The 16,762-nt window shown below is 37.2% G+C and overlaps 3 protein-coding genes across 6 annotated transcripts; 2 read left to right on the top strand and 1 right to left on the bottom strand.

Moving 5' to 3' along the window:
- Positions 1-555: 555 nt before the first annotated feature.
- Positions 556-6,728, top strand: LOC306820634 (glutaryl-CoA dehydrogenase, mitochondrial-like). 3 transcript variants are annotated; one of them, XM_079338534.1, is made up of 12 exons: positions 556-626; positions 1,369-1,478; positions 1,683-1,715; positions 1,861-2,001; positions 2,269-2,331; positions 2,556-2,726; positions 2,813-2,942; positions 4,058-4,274; positions 4,412-4,515; positions 5,465-5,590; positions 5,692-5,852; positions 6,226-6,728. In XM_079338534.1, the coding sequence occupies exons 2-12, from the start codon at positions 1,376-1,378 to the stop codon at positions 6,297-6,299; spliced, it is 1,323 nt and encodes a 440-aa protein (XP_079194660.1). In that variant the 5' UTR covers positions 556-626; positions 1,369-1,375; the 3' UTR covers positions 6,300-6,728. The 3 variants fall into 3 exon arrangements, with proteins under 3 accessions (XP_079194660.1, XP_079194658.1, XP_079194659.1); XM_079338532.1 differs by lacking the exon at positions 556-626 and adding an exon at positions 669-718; XM_079338533.1 differs by lacking the exon at positions 556-626 and adding an exon at positions 779-936.
- A 267-nt stretch (positions 6,729-6,995) lies between these two features.
- Positions 6,996-8,893, bottom strand: syce2 (synaptonemal complex central element protein 2). 2 transcript variants are annotated; one of them, XM_079338536.1, is made up of 5 exons: positions 8,755-8,893; positions 8,382-8,482; positions 7,616-7,692; positions 7,404-7,518; positions 6,996-7,219 (listed from the first exon to the last, which is right to left on the bottom strand). In XM_079338536.1, the coding sequence occupies exons 2-5, from the start codon at positions 8,457-8,459 to the stop codon at positions 7,019-7,021; spliced, it is 471 nt and encodes a 156-aa protein (XP_079194662.1). In that variant the 5' UTR covers positions 8,460-8,482; positions 8,755-8,893; the 3' UTR covers positions 6,996-7,018. The 2 variants fall into 2 exon arrangements, with proteins under 2 accessions (XP_079194662.1, XP_079194663.1); XM_079338537.1 differs by having other exon boundaries at positions 8,382-8,419.
- Positions 8,894-11,188: 2,295 nt separating this feature from the next.
- LOC306820199 (uncharacterized protein) lies at positions 11,189-15,428 on the top strand. The gene is made up of 2 exons (XM_079337967.1): positions 11,189-11,719; positions 12,365-15,428. Exons 1-2 carry the CDS (start codon positions 11,503-11,505, stop codon positions 12,643-12,645), a joined length of 498 nt encoding a protein of 165 aa, XP_079194093.1. The 5' UTR covers positions 11,189-11,502; the 3' UTR covers positions 12,646-15,428.
- The last annotated feature ends 1,334 nt before the right edge of the window (positions 15,429-16,762 follow it).

The raw sequence follows: 16,762 nt of genomic DNA, 5'->3' as shown, positions 1-16,762 counted from the left end.
AACAGATACAATTACATTTATTCTAAACAAACAACATACATCTTCAACAAGTGAAACCAAACCAGAATTCTGTTAAGCAATAAATGCATTAAAAAGTCGTATAACAAGTCAGACCTTTCAGGTTTCTAAAGAAACTCAACATATTATTCTAACAGACCTAAAAAAAAAAATTAATGTAAAATAATGTAAGAATATAAAGAGACGTTCAATCAATGACCTTTTTGAATATATTCATACTGTATGATAAAATCATTGTTGTTATGTTTAGCCTACAGCTTAGCCACATGTGTTTGATCTTCAAAGGTAAAGCCTGAGGTTTCATTGTAGGCTGGCTTGTCTTAAAAACAAATAGTCTTTCGAGTTGGCTGCTGAACTCCATGTTCTGCTAAGCCACACTACCAGCTGCAATTTAACTTACAAAAGTTTGGTACACACATGCAGACTTCTCAGTGCCACATACTGTACATGGCTGCTTGATTTATCAGCCAATGAGCGAAAAGGGCGTGGGCCGACACCCTCCTCACTGCATTGATCAAGTAGTCTTGAAACGCCATTTTGAGTGTGGAAATCTGTTGCCGATTTAAGTCCCACAACGACTACAACTGAAAGAAAGTGGACATTGCATGGTACAGAAAACAGCCTCATACAATCCTACCAGACAAGCTCCCCGAGCACGTTCAATAATGGCATTGTTTCTGTCGCCAGAGGCAGTCTTCCGGTAGTTGCATAACTCCTATACGTTGCCCATACAGGTCTCTTGCTTTGGATTCCTGTGTGTTTTGCCACATCCTTCATGGAGGACACGAGCTCCCATGTGATACGTTATGTATCTTTGTGACGTTACACCGGGCAAAATGTTATTTAAGGAACTTTTGTCACACGATGTACCTAGGAAAAATCGTCGGATAAGAAGACCAGCCCGGTAAAGACATATAGGTATTGTTCAGGTTGCTTTATGGATCACAATTATTTTAAACAAATATTTAATGTTGGAACTGTTGCATGGTCCATTTGACCAAGGGCTATTAAACAATTCTCTTTGGCAGGTTGCTAGTTTATGAAAACAAATTCAGCCTTTAGTTTGATTTTTCTTTTCAGTGCATGAACAAGATCCTAGAGGAAAACAATTTTAAACTTGTTTCTTAAGTTTGTACCAAAAAACCCAATTCCCATTGCCTGAAATCACTTGATTTGATTTTTTTTAATGTTAAACGTGACTCATTTTAAGTGGACTGGTAACTCCCCCTACATAGTTGTTACAGAACATTTGGTCTTTTGCTGAAGATCACAGTCACAGAATTGCATTGTGTTTAAAGTAATTTAAAATATAACTTTTAAAATGTTGTCTCTCCTTTCCTCTATGCCCAGTAAAGACATGGCTCTGAGAGGTGCTGTCACCCGTCTGCTATCCAACAGCCAGAAATATGCTGCTATCTCTGCGTCCAGGGCCCAGGGCACAGCTGCTGCAGCTCCACAAGGTACATTTTGAATTCTTCATCAACTCACTAGATTCACAAAAACAATAGTAAGATGAGAATGATAGCCATTTGGGAGATAAAGAACCCTTTTGATGTAGAAAAATGCGTCTTTATTTGTGCTAACAAAGAAATGAAATGCAGATCTTTTTGTATGAAGATGAGTAATATATTTAATATGTTGTGAACTTTCCCCCCTTACTTTAGAGGTTGAAGAAACCAAGAAGCCAGCAAAGGCACGTAAGTAAAACTTTTAACGAGTTCAACCTTGTCTGTGTGGATTGCTTCACATGTGCTGTTCTGTATACCACATGTAACAGTGACATAACCACTTTGTGTGTGTGTGTGCGCGCGTGCGTTTTTGTATACACGTTTTCACCCTCAGCCAAGGTGCCATTTAACTGGCGGGACGCTCTGAGTCTGGAAGGTCAGCTGACAGAGGAGGAAATCATGATCCGAGATTCCTTCCGTGACTACTGCCAGGAGAAACTCATGCCCCGCATTCTCATGGCTAACAGAAATGAGCGTAAGCAAACCTCCATAATCTGCGCATATGGAATAATGTCTGTCAGACTATTTATATTATTTTCGTTAAACTCGTAGGATCTTTTGGTAGAGTTAATGTGGGGAAATTGTCACCAAAACATGGATAATAATCCTGGTTACGTTACGTCTATTAAACTTATTTCTTGTGCGCAAACTGTTAGAAAATTTGTGTAAAAAGTGTTGATTTTTGATTTATACATTTTATAATCAGTTTCCCTTTTCTCAACATGCTCTCATCTCTCTACAGACTTTCATCGTGAGATTGTTTCAGAGATGGGAGAGCTGGGTGTATTAGGCCCAACTATTAAAGGTAAACTATCACAAAACGATTATTAATCTGACTTCGACTGTAAAGGAGAACCTTTTTTTTTTTTTTTCAATGATCAATGACTTCAATTTTATGACTTTACTTGTGACATCCAAGTGTTTTCAATGTATTTATTTCCTTTTTAAGACTCTTTAAAACATCACCAATGTTTGGTCATGTTTGATAACAAGGACTTGCACAATGTGACAGTTGTCTTTACCGTGCAGGGTATGGCTGTGCCGGCACCAGTTATGTGGCATATGGTTTAATTGCAAGAGAGGTTGAGAGAGTGGACAGTGGATATCGGTCTGTCATGAGCGTCCAGTCATCGTTGGTCATGCACCCGATCAATGCTTATGGCACAGAGGCCCAGAAGGAGAAGTATTTGCCCCGGCTCGGTGAGAATGTCATTTTTTTGCAGGGGTTGATTTCTTAAAATGACAAAGGGTGGTCTCAAGATTGTCTTTGAAATGTTTTCATGCAGCTCGTGGAGAAATCCTGGGCTGTTTTGGCCTCACAGAGCCCAACCATGGCAGTGACCCCAGCGGTATGGAGACCAAGGCCAAATACAACCCGTCCAGTGGCACCTTCAGCATCAGTGGAGCCAAAACTTGGTAAGCTGCACCCTCCTTACCTCCCTCCATCCTCAAAAACACAGAATTTCCCATTATTGACCCAGATCGATTTTGTTTTTAACATAAGAGGGGTTGACAAAGCATGCCACCTTTTTGGGAGGTAGAGGAGAAAAAGGCTCAAGTCAGTTAAAATGCAAAAATGTGAAGTTCAAATGAAACTTTGTGTCAAAAGTGCACGTCAAGTTCTTTGAAAAAACACTTACCATCCAATCCACTTAATTTATATAGCTCTGTTAAAAAGATAGAGAAGTTAACAAAGTGCTACACTGTAAAAAAAAAAAAAAAAAAAAACTTAAAATACAAGAGAAATGAAGACAATTATGCTAAATGGACCTGAGCTTGTTTAGCGCTTTCCTTATCGTCTGACTACTCAAAAGGCTTTTTACACCGCGTCAAACTTACAAATACACACAGTGATGTGAGAGGCTGTGTATTAGTGTAGTGAGACAATCAGAAGTAACTACACAAAGCAGCTGCAGCAATTCAGATTTAAGTGTCTTGCCCAAGAACATATTAGACATGTTGCTGAGGGAACTTGGGGTTGAACTCTCAATCTTCTTGTCGAGAAACGACGACACTACCAACTGAGCCACAGCTGCCCCCAGTTAATTACATCAAACATAAGAGCAGATAAAAACACTGTAAAATAAAAATGATAAAACATATAAACCTAATTTACACAAACCAAGTGAACCCTCTAAATGGTAAAATACCCAAAAGAATAAAAAGAGAACAATGACTAACAAAGTCAAAACCCCAAAAAGTTAAATTTGAGGCACGATTTAGAGATTTGAAAGGTTACAGTCGAAAAACAGGGGACATTCTTATTTTGCTAGGCTACATGTTCCAAAATTTTGGAAAGCACCCATGGTTTGTAGGTACAAGAGGCTTATTAACAGGTATGACAGACTTTGAAGGGTAATTACACTTGCAAGAGGTTAGAAATATACAGTGTTGCTAATCCATTTAAAGATTTAAAAACAAACAAACTATACAATCTTAAATGTAATTCTAAAATGACCAGGGAACCTCTCGGGAACTATTCATTTAAAGATGGAAATCCTTCCTTCACACCTGCTCCTTTCCTCTGACAGGATCACTAATTCCCCCGTTGCAGACATTGCAGTGGTATGGGCAAAGTGTGAAGATGGCAGAGTGCGTGGTTTCATCTTAGAGCGTGGAATGAAGGGTTTTGCCACCCCCAAGATTGAGGGCAAGTTCTCGCTGAGAGCGTCAGCTACTGGAATGATCCTGATGGATGAAGTGGAAGTTCCCCAGGAGAACCTGCTGCCCAACGTCTCTGGTCTAGCTGTAAGTGCAGTTTGGGGCCTCTTATATGATATTAGGTTAAAAATCCAACAAAGCAGTATGTAACTTCAATACTACTACATTATTGTTACTCATTGCTTTGTATTACATTTTCTTTTCTTGTCAACCTCTGTGATCAGGGTCCTTTTGGCTGTCTAAACAATGCCCGCTATGGCATTGCATGGGGAGCTCTGGGAGCTGCTGAATTCTGCTTTCATGCTGCTCGACAGTACACTCTGGACAGGTACAGTACATTGTGTTAATGTGTAACTTAAAGATCCCCAAAGTGTGTGTGTGTGTGTGTGTGTGTGTGTGTGTGTGTGTGACTAATTGAATCAATTATTTTGATTGATATAAAGAATAATTATTGAACACAATTAATCATTGTCTTTACAACATCTGGATCACATGCAATTATCTAAATAAACACTAGGAACACATACTTGTTTTAAAACGTTGAAAAACAGGCAATACATGAATAGATGTATATACACAAATAATAATAAATTTTTTACAACTTTTTTATGTAGTTGTGATGTACTCTTGTGTCCAAATCATAACAACGAACACTTTGAATCAAACATGAAAAATCCTATGGACAAAACAAGTGCAACTCATGTTCACGATCATCGTTTAGTCTAAATTTGATTATGTTGTTTTCATGTTTGTAAGAAGCCAACATTGTAACTGAAATTGAAATTTGATTAACTTGTCACCTGTAGAGGCAATGCTCAATAAAAACAATGCACACCATTTTGCACTGCTAGCAAAGCATGAAATCTACACCAGACATCACTCATTTGGAAGTTTCATTTTGCAGTATCACTTCAATTCACTGCTTCTTCAAAAGTGTTTTTTTTCTATTAAGTTGTCATATGCTGAATTTGATATTCTCTACTTTTTGCAGCCAATGTTCAAGATCAGTGAAAACTTATTTAGCCCTAGATGAAGTCTGACAATGCATTTAGTGTTGATGTGTTCGGTGGGGCGTTCATTTGCCAAAGGGGAGGCCCAGAAAAAATCTTTAAGGACAAATACTGTCAAGAACACATGATTTTGCAGACCTTTCAGGCATTATTCAAAAAAAGTATGAACAAACATTACAATGCAGCACATGTAGATGTCCTTGTAGTCAGGAATACTTAGCACTTTTTATATGGATTGTTTCTCATGTCTCTCTTTCTTGTAATCAGAATCCAGTTTGGGGTGCCTCTGGCCAGGAACCAGCTGATGCAGAAGAAAATGGCCGATATGCTGACGGAGATTACCCTTGGGCTTCAGTCGTGTTTGGCCCTGGGAAGACTTATAGATGAGAAGAAGTGAGTCTTTATTATGTTTTTAATTGCATGTATGTATGTACTGCCTTTTACAACAAGGTTTAATGATGCTGTCTTTAATATGTGAAATCTTCTCCTTACAGAGCTGCACCAGAGATGATCTCCATGCTCAAGAGAAATAGCTGTGGTAAATCTCTCGATATTGCCAGACAAGCGAGGGACATGCTGGGAGGAAACGGCATTGCAGATGAGTACCACATTATACGTCACGTCATGAACCTGGAGGCCGTCAACACATACGAGGGTAGGCACACACCGGAGGATACACATTGTCTCAATATGTCATATTTTCAAAAGTACCAAACCAGAGCAGTGTTGGAACAAAGAGTTTAAAATGTAGCTGCAACTACATGCACTCACCACAGGAGGTCAGCAGTGAATACATTTTTACTTGTTGACAATTATGACTCAACTTAACTTTAATTTGAATCATGTAAAGGTTTATGTAAATCTGAATGAACTTTTAGGTTTTAATGTTGCCAGTAAACGATAAACAATGGCAAAAGGAAGAGGAACTGATTTAGAATTGACTAATACCACCTTAATTTTCCTGATTCATTAAAGGACTCTTCATGTGAACGCAATAGGTTTAAAAGTTGTTTCATGTTTTTTCATAGGAACACATGACATCCATGCGCTGATCCTGGGCAGAGCCATCACAGGACTGCAGTCTTTTACTGTTGAAAAGTAAAGATCCTCTCAACTAATTCTTCAGATGGACTTAATATGGATTTTGAATCATGCTACCTGTAAATCTGCCCTCTCAGAAACTCTTTGCCAATTGGGATAAATCCTTAACACCTCTATACTATATTTTTTTTCTCCATGGGAGCCCTCTGTTACGGCCTCTGTTTTGTAGGAGCAATGGGTCCATCTGTGAGGATATTTGCACAGTTTAGATGCCTGAAATAAAGTTTAGGTACTAATTAGTCAGGTGCATGTACATGTTGTGGCATTTTAAGAGAATATTTTCAGTATATGTAAATAAATTGTTATGAATCAATGTGAAATGAAAATGGGATTCTGTGTAAAATGTAATGGTTGCAATTTTACAATGGTATCATATTATTGCTCCTGTGGGTCTGAAGAATTGTGGTACACTGAAACTTAAGTTAGATTTTTTTTTTTTTAAAGCACAAATGTGTGATGGCATGTAATATTGTTGCTGCTGTTTTTATTATATTGACCTCACTTGGAAAATTAATGATCACATACATTCATTCATTCATCAGCTGTAACTTGAACTATAAAACTCAGCATTGCCAGCTATGTATTTTTTTTTTTTTTTTTAAATGAGAAAAACAAAATTAACTGTGACAAAATAATCTTCTCTAAGTGCATTTTATAAATACCAATAAGCAAACACTAACTGATTCAGAGTCAAATAAACATCAGAACAGAATTATTTAATCAGGGTTCTGGTGTTTGGCTAATGGCTAGGCCCTCTCTGAGCCTTGCCAGTCCCTGGCTGGCTTCAATTAGCTCCTTTTTTAATTTAGTGCAGCTCTCCAGAACCTCTGACATCTCCTGCAGCTTTACCCGCATCACATTACTGTTCTCTTCATAGACAGTGTACATGTGCTCCTTCATCTGCCGGAACACCTCTGTCACCTAGGGGTTAAAATGTAAATGGGGAAGGTATATGTTTACCATATTACATGGATAGCACAAAATACACAATCATTGTGTGTATGAAGGAATCCACAATTCAGGAAGATAATTCATTTAAAACAAAAGGAATGCATAGCTTATTTTCAAAGAGAAGTGGACCAGACAAGTGAAGAAGTTCTGATACCTTTTCTTCTAATTTCTCCTGAAAGCTGTCCATCACTTTCTGGTCACTGGTGCGGCTCTCATTTATCTTTTCCACCACTTCCTGAACTGTTTTGCTGATTTCATCTATGCTTGAGCTACAAAACATATTGACTTACACTGAGTATTGCTTCAGCAAATTAGCTTTAGAAACATAATGACTTCTTCAGTATATGGATTGGTTTATGAAGGTACCTGGTATTCTGCTCTTGAATTTCAGTGATGCCCACAAATGAGGACTTCCCTCTCTCCAGATCACAATAATCTTCAATCTGTTTTAAAAGGGACAATGAAAAGGACATTAATGAAGTTTTTCCTTGTCACCAGGTTTGCAACTAATGACGGTAAGGATAAGCAGTAGTAAAAAATAATTTCTCAAACGATGACACATTTGCAATATTTAATATCTAAAATGGAAATGGAAATTAGGAAATTCCATTCCAATTATTCCATGGACAGACACCTTTTATTTTAAGTGCTGCTGATGAAGTTTATTCATCTCATTGGAGGACGTCAGTTTGTATTTACTGGTCGGTGTGCAGACTCGGGTGTCGTGCAGCGTCGGTAACTACCGCACCTACAGCAGCTGCCCATCTTGCTGTTCATTGCTTAATTTGGTTGCTAGGTTACGACAGGCCTACCATTAAAGCCAGGCAGGCACTAGACATCCAATCTGACAGAGTCCGTGTGATAGTTGTATCGGTCAACAACCGCAGCTCCCACCGGCGGTTTTCAACTGAACTTTGATAAACACTCTTAACCGGACAACTTCTCTTCCCTATTTAATTACTAAACATCTTACTGTCAACTATATTTTCTAATTATTGTATTGACATCCTTTTACACACAATCTTCTTTGTATTTCTCTTCAGAAGTAATGAGCCCCCCTGCTGTCAAAAAATACGATATCATAAACACTATTTTCTATGTTGTGGGTGTAAATGATATAATGACAGTTTACCATGTGGGAGTCTTCGTGGTCTTCCCTCGGACTTGACTCTGAGGTACATGATGGCAGGTCGTCAAAAAAGTAATCCATAGTGGAGAGAAATCTAAATTAAACTTTGAAAAGACAAACCCGTTCAAAACACGTACTTCTGTAATATGAGGAGTGAATATTTACACATGTAATGAACTGTTACTATATATAAAAGCACACAAACAATCGGAGTTGATGGCAAACTTTAAATTAACTGAAACATTACAGCAAGCTACAAGAATGGTTAACAACTCTAGTTCCTGTTCTCTACTTTAGCTCCATAGTTTGAAACACAATGAATATAGTTGTGTAGTTAAAATAAATTAAATATAGCCATCACATTTCAAATACCTACATCAAATGTTTTTGCCAGTTAAAGGTAAACTCGCTTACATAAATTACAGCGTTGATGTGTTAGCTTATACGCTAACAGTCTGTACTAGCTGCCCAATGGTTCCTTTTTATAGTAAACTGAAGACTGTAAATATTAAGATAAACGTTATTTCGTTGACGTCACAGACCCACACAGACTTTAAAACACTGACCACTAGCCTGCTAATTAACTCCTTTTATTGCTCACTCCTTTCAGAGATAATAATAATAATAATTTCTTTTAAATATTTTTGTCAGTTTGCAAATTTGAAAGTACAAGACAATAAATTAATGATTGTGAGGTAAAAAGGCGAAATTATGAGATAAAAAGTCAAAATTATGAGATAAAAAGTTTTAATTATGAGATAACGTAATTATGAGATAAAAAGTTTAAATTGTGAGATCATATGAATGACAATCAGAATTGCTTTTGTTTTTAATGTCAAGTACATTTACATAAAAGGAATTTTTCTTGATGCAAAAACAGTTAACAACTTAAATAAAATAAGGGAAAATTAGGGAAAAAAGTTAGGAACACCATCTACTACCGTGAACTTTTGCCTACAAAATAACTGTGTTGTAAATTGACAGTTAAACAGTATTGAATAGCATTGTTTGGTTTAACTGTCAGTGTAGCACACAGTATTTTGTAGGCTGAAGTTCACAGTAGATGGTGTCCATGACTTTTTATTTCATAATTTAAACATTTTATCTCATAATTATGCCTTTTTTCCATAATTGTGACTTTTTATCAAACAATTATGGCTTTGTTATCTCATTATTTTAGACTTTTTAACTTAACTTAACTTTAACTTTATATGTCCCCAGAGGTGATTTATTGTGCAGTAGGTCAAAACAATGACAGAAGACAGTACAAGGGCAGTAAACAAGACAGTAAAAAGACAAAGGACAAAAGTACATAACCAACACAGTGACAATGCAAGTGGCACCAAATATAAAATTCACAAAGGAACAGCCAGTCATGATCATTGACTGAGGCTCACAGCAGAATAAAAGTAAAGTGCAGAATCCACTCAAAATACAAGCAGCACACTATTAAGTGTACATTCATTAAATAATATTCAAAAGTGCACCTTACAACACAATAAAATGTACAAAACCCCATGAAGATCAGAATACATAAGTAACTGCAGTGGTCATTGAGACTTCTTTGTTTGGCACCTGTGAGTTTCCACTTACTGTCACAATTTTAGAAAGTGCTGTTTTGGCCTTAACATTAAGGTTTCCATACCAGCAGAGTGAAGGCAGAAGAGATGTTGCTGGCTTTTCTTCCAAATGACTTTAGTGTTGGGATTAAAGCACAGTTTAGAATCGATCACACTTTCCAAATACTTACATGAATTGACCACTTCCCCCACAGTTTCTGTAATGGTTGTGGTCGGAACAGGGGGCTTGCACCTGAAGTTTATAATCATATGTTTAGTCTTAGACAGTCTTTCTTTCAGTCTTTTATCATAATTATTGTTTTTTTATGGGCAAGAAAAAAAATCTCAACAAAGCCAAGTTTTCATTTTTATTTTTTTTAATTAGCGGAAAATGGCCTTCCATAACTTCAGTACTTTCCTTCTTTTCAACTAAATCAAAGAAATCAAAAATAAATCAAACTTAGAACTAAGAATAAAGGCTTAAACTGCAACACATCACCAATATGAAGTGTCCAAGGAAACTTGAGTAAAATGCTTAAGGTTAGATAAAAAGTTAAACATTAATTTATACAACTCTCATCAGCCCCACAGTCACAAAACATTAAAGTGTTGTGAAGGCCGAAACTGTTTTTTATGTATTACATTAACACTCACTGAACTTTAAATTTATTTTCTTGCATGCACTCTTTTGTTTTTGTTTTTTATTATTATTTATATTTGACATTTTTAAATTCTATCTTATATTTGTAATTTGCTTTTTATATTTTTCATTATTTAAACTCTTATTAGTTCTGTTTTATTTACTTTGTTTATTGTTTTGCACTAGTTATGACCAAGTCAAATTCCTTGTGTAAATGAGCTTGGCAATAAAACCCGATTCAGATTCTGATTCTGATTCAATGATTAGCGCTAGGATATATTTAGTACTTACGAGGAAATGTCAGGAGATTTCCAAAAAGTTTTCAATGAATGGTAATTTCTTGTTTGTTCTTGTGTGCAATTGTGTGAGTGTGTGTGTGTGTGCGTGCGTGCATGTGCAAAAGAAAGCATTTACTCAGATTGTTTGCTGTGGATTAAGTAATCCGTGTGAGATGGGATGGGGTGAGGATGAGGGATTGATTGATTGTTGCTGTGATTGGAGGTGTAATCCCTCCCTTCCTCTCATCTGCTTCTGTTTGTCACCGCCCATATTCTGGATTATTTCAGCAGATAAGACAGCACAGCCAGGCACACAGTCTGACTGAACGGCTGTGCTGTTGTCTGGTGGAAAAGGAACTGATGATGACAATATGATCCTAAAGGAATTTGATACTTGTTAGACACCAAGAGAACTGCTCATATTCAAATGTGCATATTCGGGAATGTGCAAAGCCTTGGTGCATAAAGGTGTGTACATTTATTTTTACATCATACATGTTTTTTATTTTCAAATAGTAATTCGTGACCTCACCTCTCTGGAAACAAGGAGCAACACCACAGCAAGTGGATCCATAAAATTAGGAATGTTTTTACTTTGAATAACGTGGAATAATTTCTACTCATCGGGGGAAGCAGACTGTGGAAATATGGAGAACTTTAACATCACAGATGAAGCAGGACTTTCCTTCCAGTACTTGGTTCATGATGTGGAGCCACTTTATAAGGAGTACAGGCCTCCTCCTCGGGACATTATCCAGCTACCCAAATCTGTTCTTTACCTTTTGATGGCAGCTCTTGTGGTGGTTGCTGTGGCTTATGCTATTGTAGGTCACCTCATCAAAGACCTCATGCTGGATATTACAGGTACTCAAGTCTATTAGAGGTAGTTGCAAACTGTCTTAGCAATGGCTTAACATCATAACCTCTTAAGATCTGGCAAAAGGTTAACAGTTGTAATTTTTTGCCATTTAGCCTTGTGCATATAACATATACATTTGACAATATTGGGCATGTTTGTTGAAGCATTCTTAAATTACAGAAGGCAACAAAAAGACACATTGAGCTGTGGTGTATATTGAATCCTCCACATCTCTTAAAAGTTAACTTCCAGGAACAGTGCAATGACTACATTTTGACAATTTCAGATTAATGCTGAAATTACTTTATGCACTGTAAGACATTTAACACAAGTATAACTTCCAAAAAGATTGACATAAACATGTTTTAATAATGCACATAAAAAAATGTTTTTTAAAACCTGTATGTCTACAGGAAAATGTAGTGTATTTTTCCACCACGTTTGTTTAATTTGGGCTTTTTGTGTCACACAAGACAAATTCTGCATAGCAGTTGTTTCACGAGAAGTCAAAAATACTATACTTTTAAAATGGTTAGTTTCTCTCACCAATCAGAGACAATAAGTGGTATTTCTGAAATAGCACCCTTGCTTTAAAAAAAAAAAAAAAGGATTAGGGTATTCTATCCCTTACTCTACTTGTCTGCCCTCAGACTGCTTGCTGGGCCCAGTTGAAGAGGACATGAAAAAGGATGGAGAGTTGGAAGGAGTCAGCCCACTGCACATGCCATCGGCCCTCAACCACTCCCACCCAAATGCCTTCCATGTGTGGGACCAAGATGATGTCATCATACCAATGAGCCCCCCAAATGAGAGCCCACTATCCAGCCCTCTGATGAATGTCATGCCATACATACCCTCGTTTTTTCCCACTGCTCTCAGCATCAACAGCCCATCTCTCAATCAGCAAATCCCGAGGGAGACTGATGCTTGAGAGAGCATAAAGAATCGAAGACAGTGTTCATGTTGCACATCTCTGAGTCACACTTGTTTCGTCTTTAGTTGAGCCTCTTCGGCTCCTCTTCACCTATGCATCCCTCATAAGAAGACTATGTTCCAAATATTTAAAAAAAATCTTGTGCGTCACAAATCCAGCTAAATCAAAGACTTTTTTATCTGACTGGAATCATTCACAAGCTGTGATCAAGGCTTACCTGGATGCAAGGATTTACTTCTGTTGGAGCAAATAATGTGTGCTTTTGACAAAGACAGAAACAATAACTTTCAAGAGTCAGGGACTCTCAGTTGGATGGCCTTCTTCTTAGTGGATTTGTGCCAAGTTAGTCCCTGTTAATGCCACACTGAGTCAGCTCATGTCCATCATCATACATTGATTTTTATATTGAATCTTTGCCTGGTATAAAAAACGTTAGATGGACTTGAGTTCAGAGTCTGAGCCTATGACTCTATTCAGTATACAACTCAATTCAATTTCTACTTCATTTGTTAGGGGCCGTGTGCAATTAAAACACAAATGTAACCATTTGATGCAATGCATCAGAGTTAGCCTTAGGCTAATTCACATCTGCAGTCCCTTTGCAATAGTTAAACACTTTAAATTAATTCTTTCTTGGCCATTAATGTAATTATTTAAATATCTGAGGTGAAAGAAAGATTGAGTCATTGTTTTAAAGACTAATTCTAAAAGTAACAAAATATATTCTCAGAATATCCTTTATGAAGGGAAATAATAAAGAGAGAACAGTCAAATGAAGTTCAATGCTGGTGTCCGCGAAGACAATTTTAGCTGACACCTGTGTTTCAATCTTATTCAGATGCTAAATATATTTCCGGTACTTAGGAGGATTGGCCTAATGTACCAACTAAGAGGGTGAAGTTAATTCAATTAGTAGAGGTGAGCGCATTCACGTGACTGCCTGACCTTTTTCAATATACAGTGAAAGACGACAGGACATTGCATTTCTTTATATTTGCAAATTCATTATTATAAATCAGTAAAAGGTATTTTAACTATAGGTTTCTGTGGTGAATAAATCAAAATAGCACAAGTTTGACAAAGGTGCTGCAGAAGGCACGAGGCTCTCTCTATTTTGCTTGTTGGAATCAGATAAAACACTGTTACACAATTTAAAAAGAAAGATCCATTTTAAGCAGGATATTGGCTGAGATGCAGAAATCCTGGGATATTAAAAAGCACATGAATGCCCATGAACACCCCTCCCTCTCTCACATGCACACACACATTTGGGCATGTTTTTTTCCACATTATCTCGTGTCTCTAGACAAGCATCAAGGTATTAACATTGTATTTTTAATATTGAATTATTTTGGGCAACTCATCTAGTTAACATTGCTCATCCTATCCGTAAAACCCAGAGTGTCTGTTAGCAAGGAGAGGAGATTAGGGAGAGAAGATTAGATGAGCAGCTTAGCCTTTAATACACCATCCTTTTATTACTTTTGAGCCGAGGAATTAGATAATCAGAGAGCAGCAGCTCAATCTGAGTGGACAGACTTCAGAAACTTTCATTGTTATTCTGTTTGTATAACAAGATTATTTCGATACACAGCAAGGTGTGCAAAGAAAGCCATAGAGTTTGAAGAGTCTTAAGAGAAAAGTATAGAATCGTTGATGTTTGGAGATGGAAGAGCTCAATCCATGCAACAGTCTGTTTGATTTAAGTGCAGAGCAGCATCATTTCTGCAAGAAAACTTGATTTTCTGCCGAAGAGCATTAGCAGCCTGGGAAGAAGTCATCATTTTGAACCTACTGTTTTACATGTTGTGATAGTTCAACAACAGGGAATAACAGCTCTGTGATAGCTATTCAATGAGCAGATGAAGTTTGCAACAAAGAACAACAAAAGCAACAATTGGACAAAGCACAATTAGGGATAATTGGGGAATATGCCTTAATGACACAAGATGTTTATTCAGGATGCCAGTCCATAGAGATCAACCCTCAAAACCTTAAATCAGTGACAAGATAGATCACATTTTCTATACAGTAATATTGTGTACACATTTAGGTGTCTGAGTTACAGCAAACTTAAAAAAGTGACAAAATGTTACTTTTGTCAAACTCAACAAAAGCTGAAAGATCTCCACAGGAGATTACATTTCATTTCAAACATTAAATTATGTTTTCCAAAAATGTTTAACCTATAACATATTAAAAAGGCTTATACTTTAAAATGGTAAGTTTTTATCTCTCTTAGTAATAATCTGATTAGATTTAAGAAAGTTGTTGAACAGCAAATTTAAACTGACTTAACAAAAGTGGCCTTTTTAGTTCTGACTGGAGAGAAGGTAGAAGCTATTAATCCTATTTCCCAAGGCAGTAGGTTTTCGTATCCTTAACTCCCCTTTGACACTATGGGAGTAGCACATGAGCTCTTCAATTCAGGGGTTAGGACTTAAGGCGGAGCCAATAAAAACTCAAAAAGGTCAGCTGTGAAGAAACACAAAGACCTTCTTGTGAATATGGCCAACAGACAGTATTAGGGAAACATAGGTCATTTTAAGAGCATGGTTTAGCAAGCTTCATATTAATTCACCCTGGATGAACTTCTGTACAGCAAAGCTACCAGAGAGAGAAATGTAGTTTGAGGAGCAGGATTATTCAGTTAGCCAGATGACATCTTAAATAGCATGTAACGACTTCTCTGGGCATTGGTTTATAAATAGTCTGGGTTAGTGCCCAGTCAATACCTTTTTGCTGGTCATCTATTCCTTTCTCAGCCCTCCTCTCTTATTTCCCTCCTGCTGTCTGGAAGAAAGAAAAAGTTTAAAAGCAATATCAAGGTTTGCTGAATTTTTTCTTCCTTTTTAAAGGAGCTTTGATAGATTATACGTCTGTGATGGTGAATATGGTCAAACAAAGCCCATGATATGCTATAATTGCAAACATAACCATGGTCGAAAAAGCATTATTCTTCTGCACATCTTTTGTTGAAGGTATTTCAAGCATTAAAATAATATCTGGATTTCAAAGTGGACTTATTGTGTGCAGGATTACTGAGTTACCATTGTCAATCAAAAAGTCAGTCCCTGTGAAACTCAGACACATTTATCACATTTACTCTATTTTCTTATAGTTTGTCTGTGTGATTGCATCATTAGTTTTAGAATTTGTGTGAATGAATACATGCTAAAGGGTGCAAAGCGTATGCAAAAACATTGAGGACCTCTGCAGCTGAGCGATCAACACAGACATGCATGCGTTATAAATGTGCAAAGTGTCGAGTCATCAGTCTATGCAGTCCTGAGAGGCTCTTTTGGTCAGCGGTCAGTTACGTCAGTCTGATTAAGTGATCCTCACCTGCCCTTTATCCTCAGGTATCAGCTTATCCTCGACCAATTTCTTATTGGCGCTGATGCAGTTCTGTTAGTCCAACTCTCAGTTTGACAAAGCATGACAACAGACTAATTCAGTTGAATTGGATCAGGAAAACACAAAGTAACGTACACTATTGACGCAGACAATTGAACTTTAGCACAACGGAAAGGATGCACATTACCCACACAAAATACCCCAAATGTATAGATTATCCTGGCCTGTTTTGCTTAACTGTTAACCAATGTACAGTGGCCTTTTGCAAAAAAAACTTAACATCTGTTTTCTGGATACAGAATGAAAAGGAGAGACCAAATAACCCACTTACATCATACAGACATTAAAAACACTATGACTAAATAATTTAGCCCATCAGCATGAGGATGGAGTAAAATTAGAAACCAGTCTGTTCTGTGTCTCTGTTCCCCCGCCCAGGTTAAGTGTCAATGGTTGGCTTAGTTTATCTTGCTTCCAGTCCCTGCCAATCTGCTGTCATTCAGCCTAATCCTCTGTGAGCAGGCCAGGTGGCTCTCTGTAATGGCAACTATGGAGGTCTTGATCCTTTGCCTTAATTTACTTAAGGGCAAGATGACAAAATCCCCATTTTTGTGTTTACATTGAAATTACAGACATCACTATACTTCTAACCCCTGCATAAAGGCATCACTTTTTTGAAAGGTAAATATACACAGGATAACTAACAAATGATCCGTTTTATGGCTATAGTTCAGCGTTTTAAATCAAGCAATTCAAA

The sequence above is a fragment of the Symphodus melops genome (assembly GCF_947650265.1).
Source record: "Symphodus melops genome assembly, chromosome: 2".
Taxonomy (NCBI): domain Eukaryota; kingdom Metazoa; phylum Chordata; class Actinopteri; order Labriformes; family Labridae; genus Symphodus; species Symphodus melops.
The sequence above is the reverse complement of the archived record's forward strand: the minus strand, read 5'-3'. Positions and strand labels throughout refer to the sequence as shown.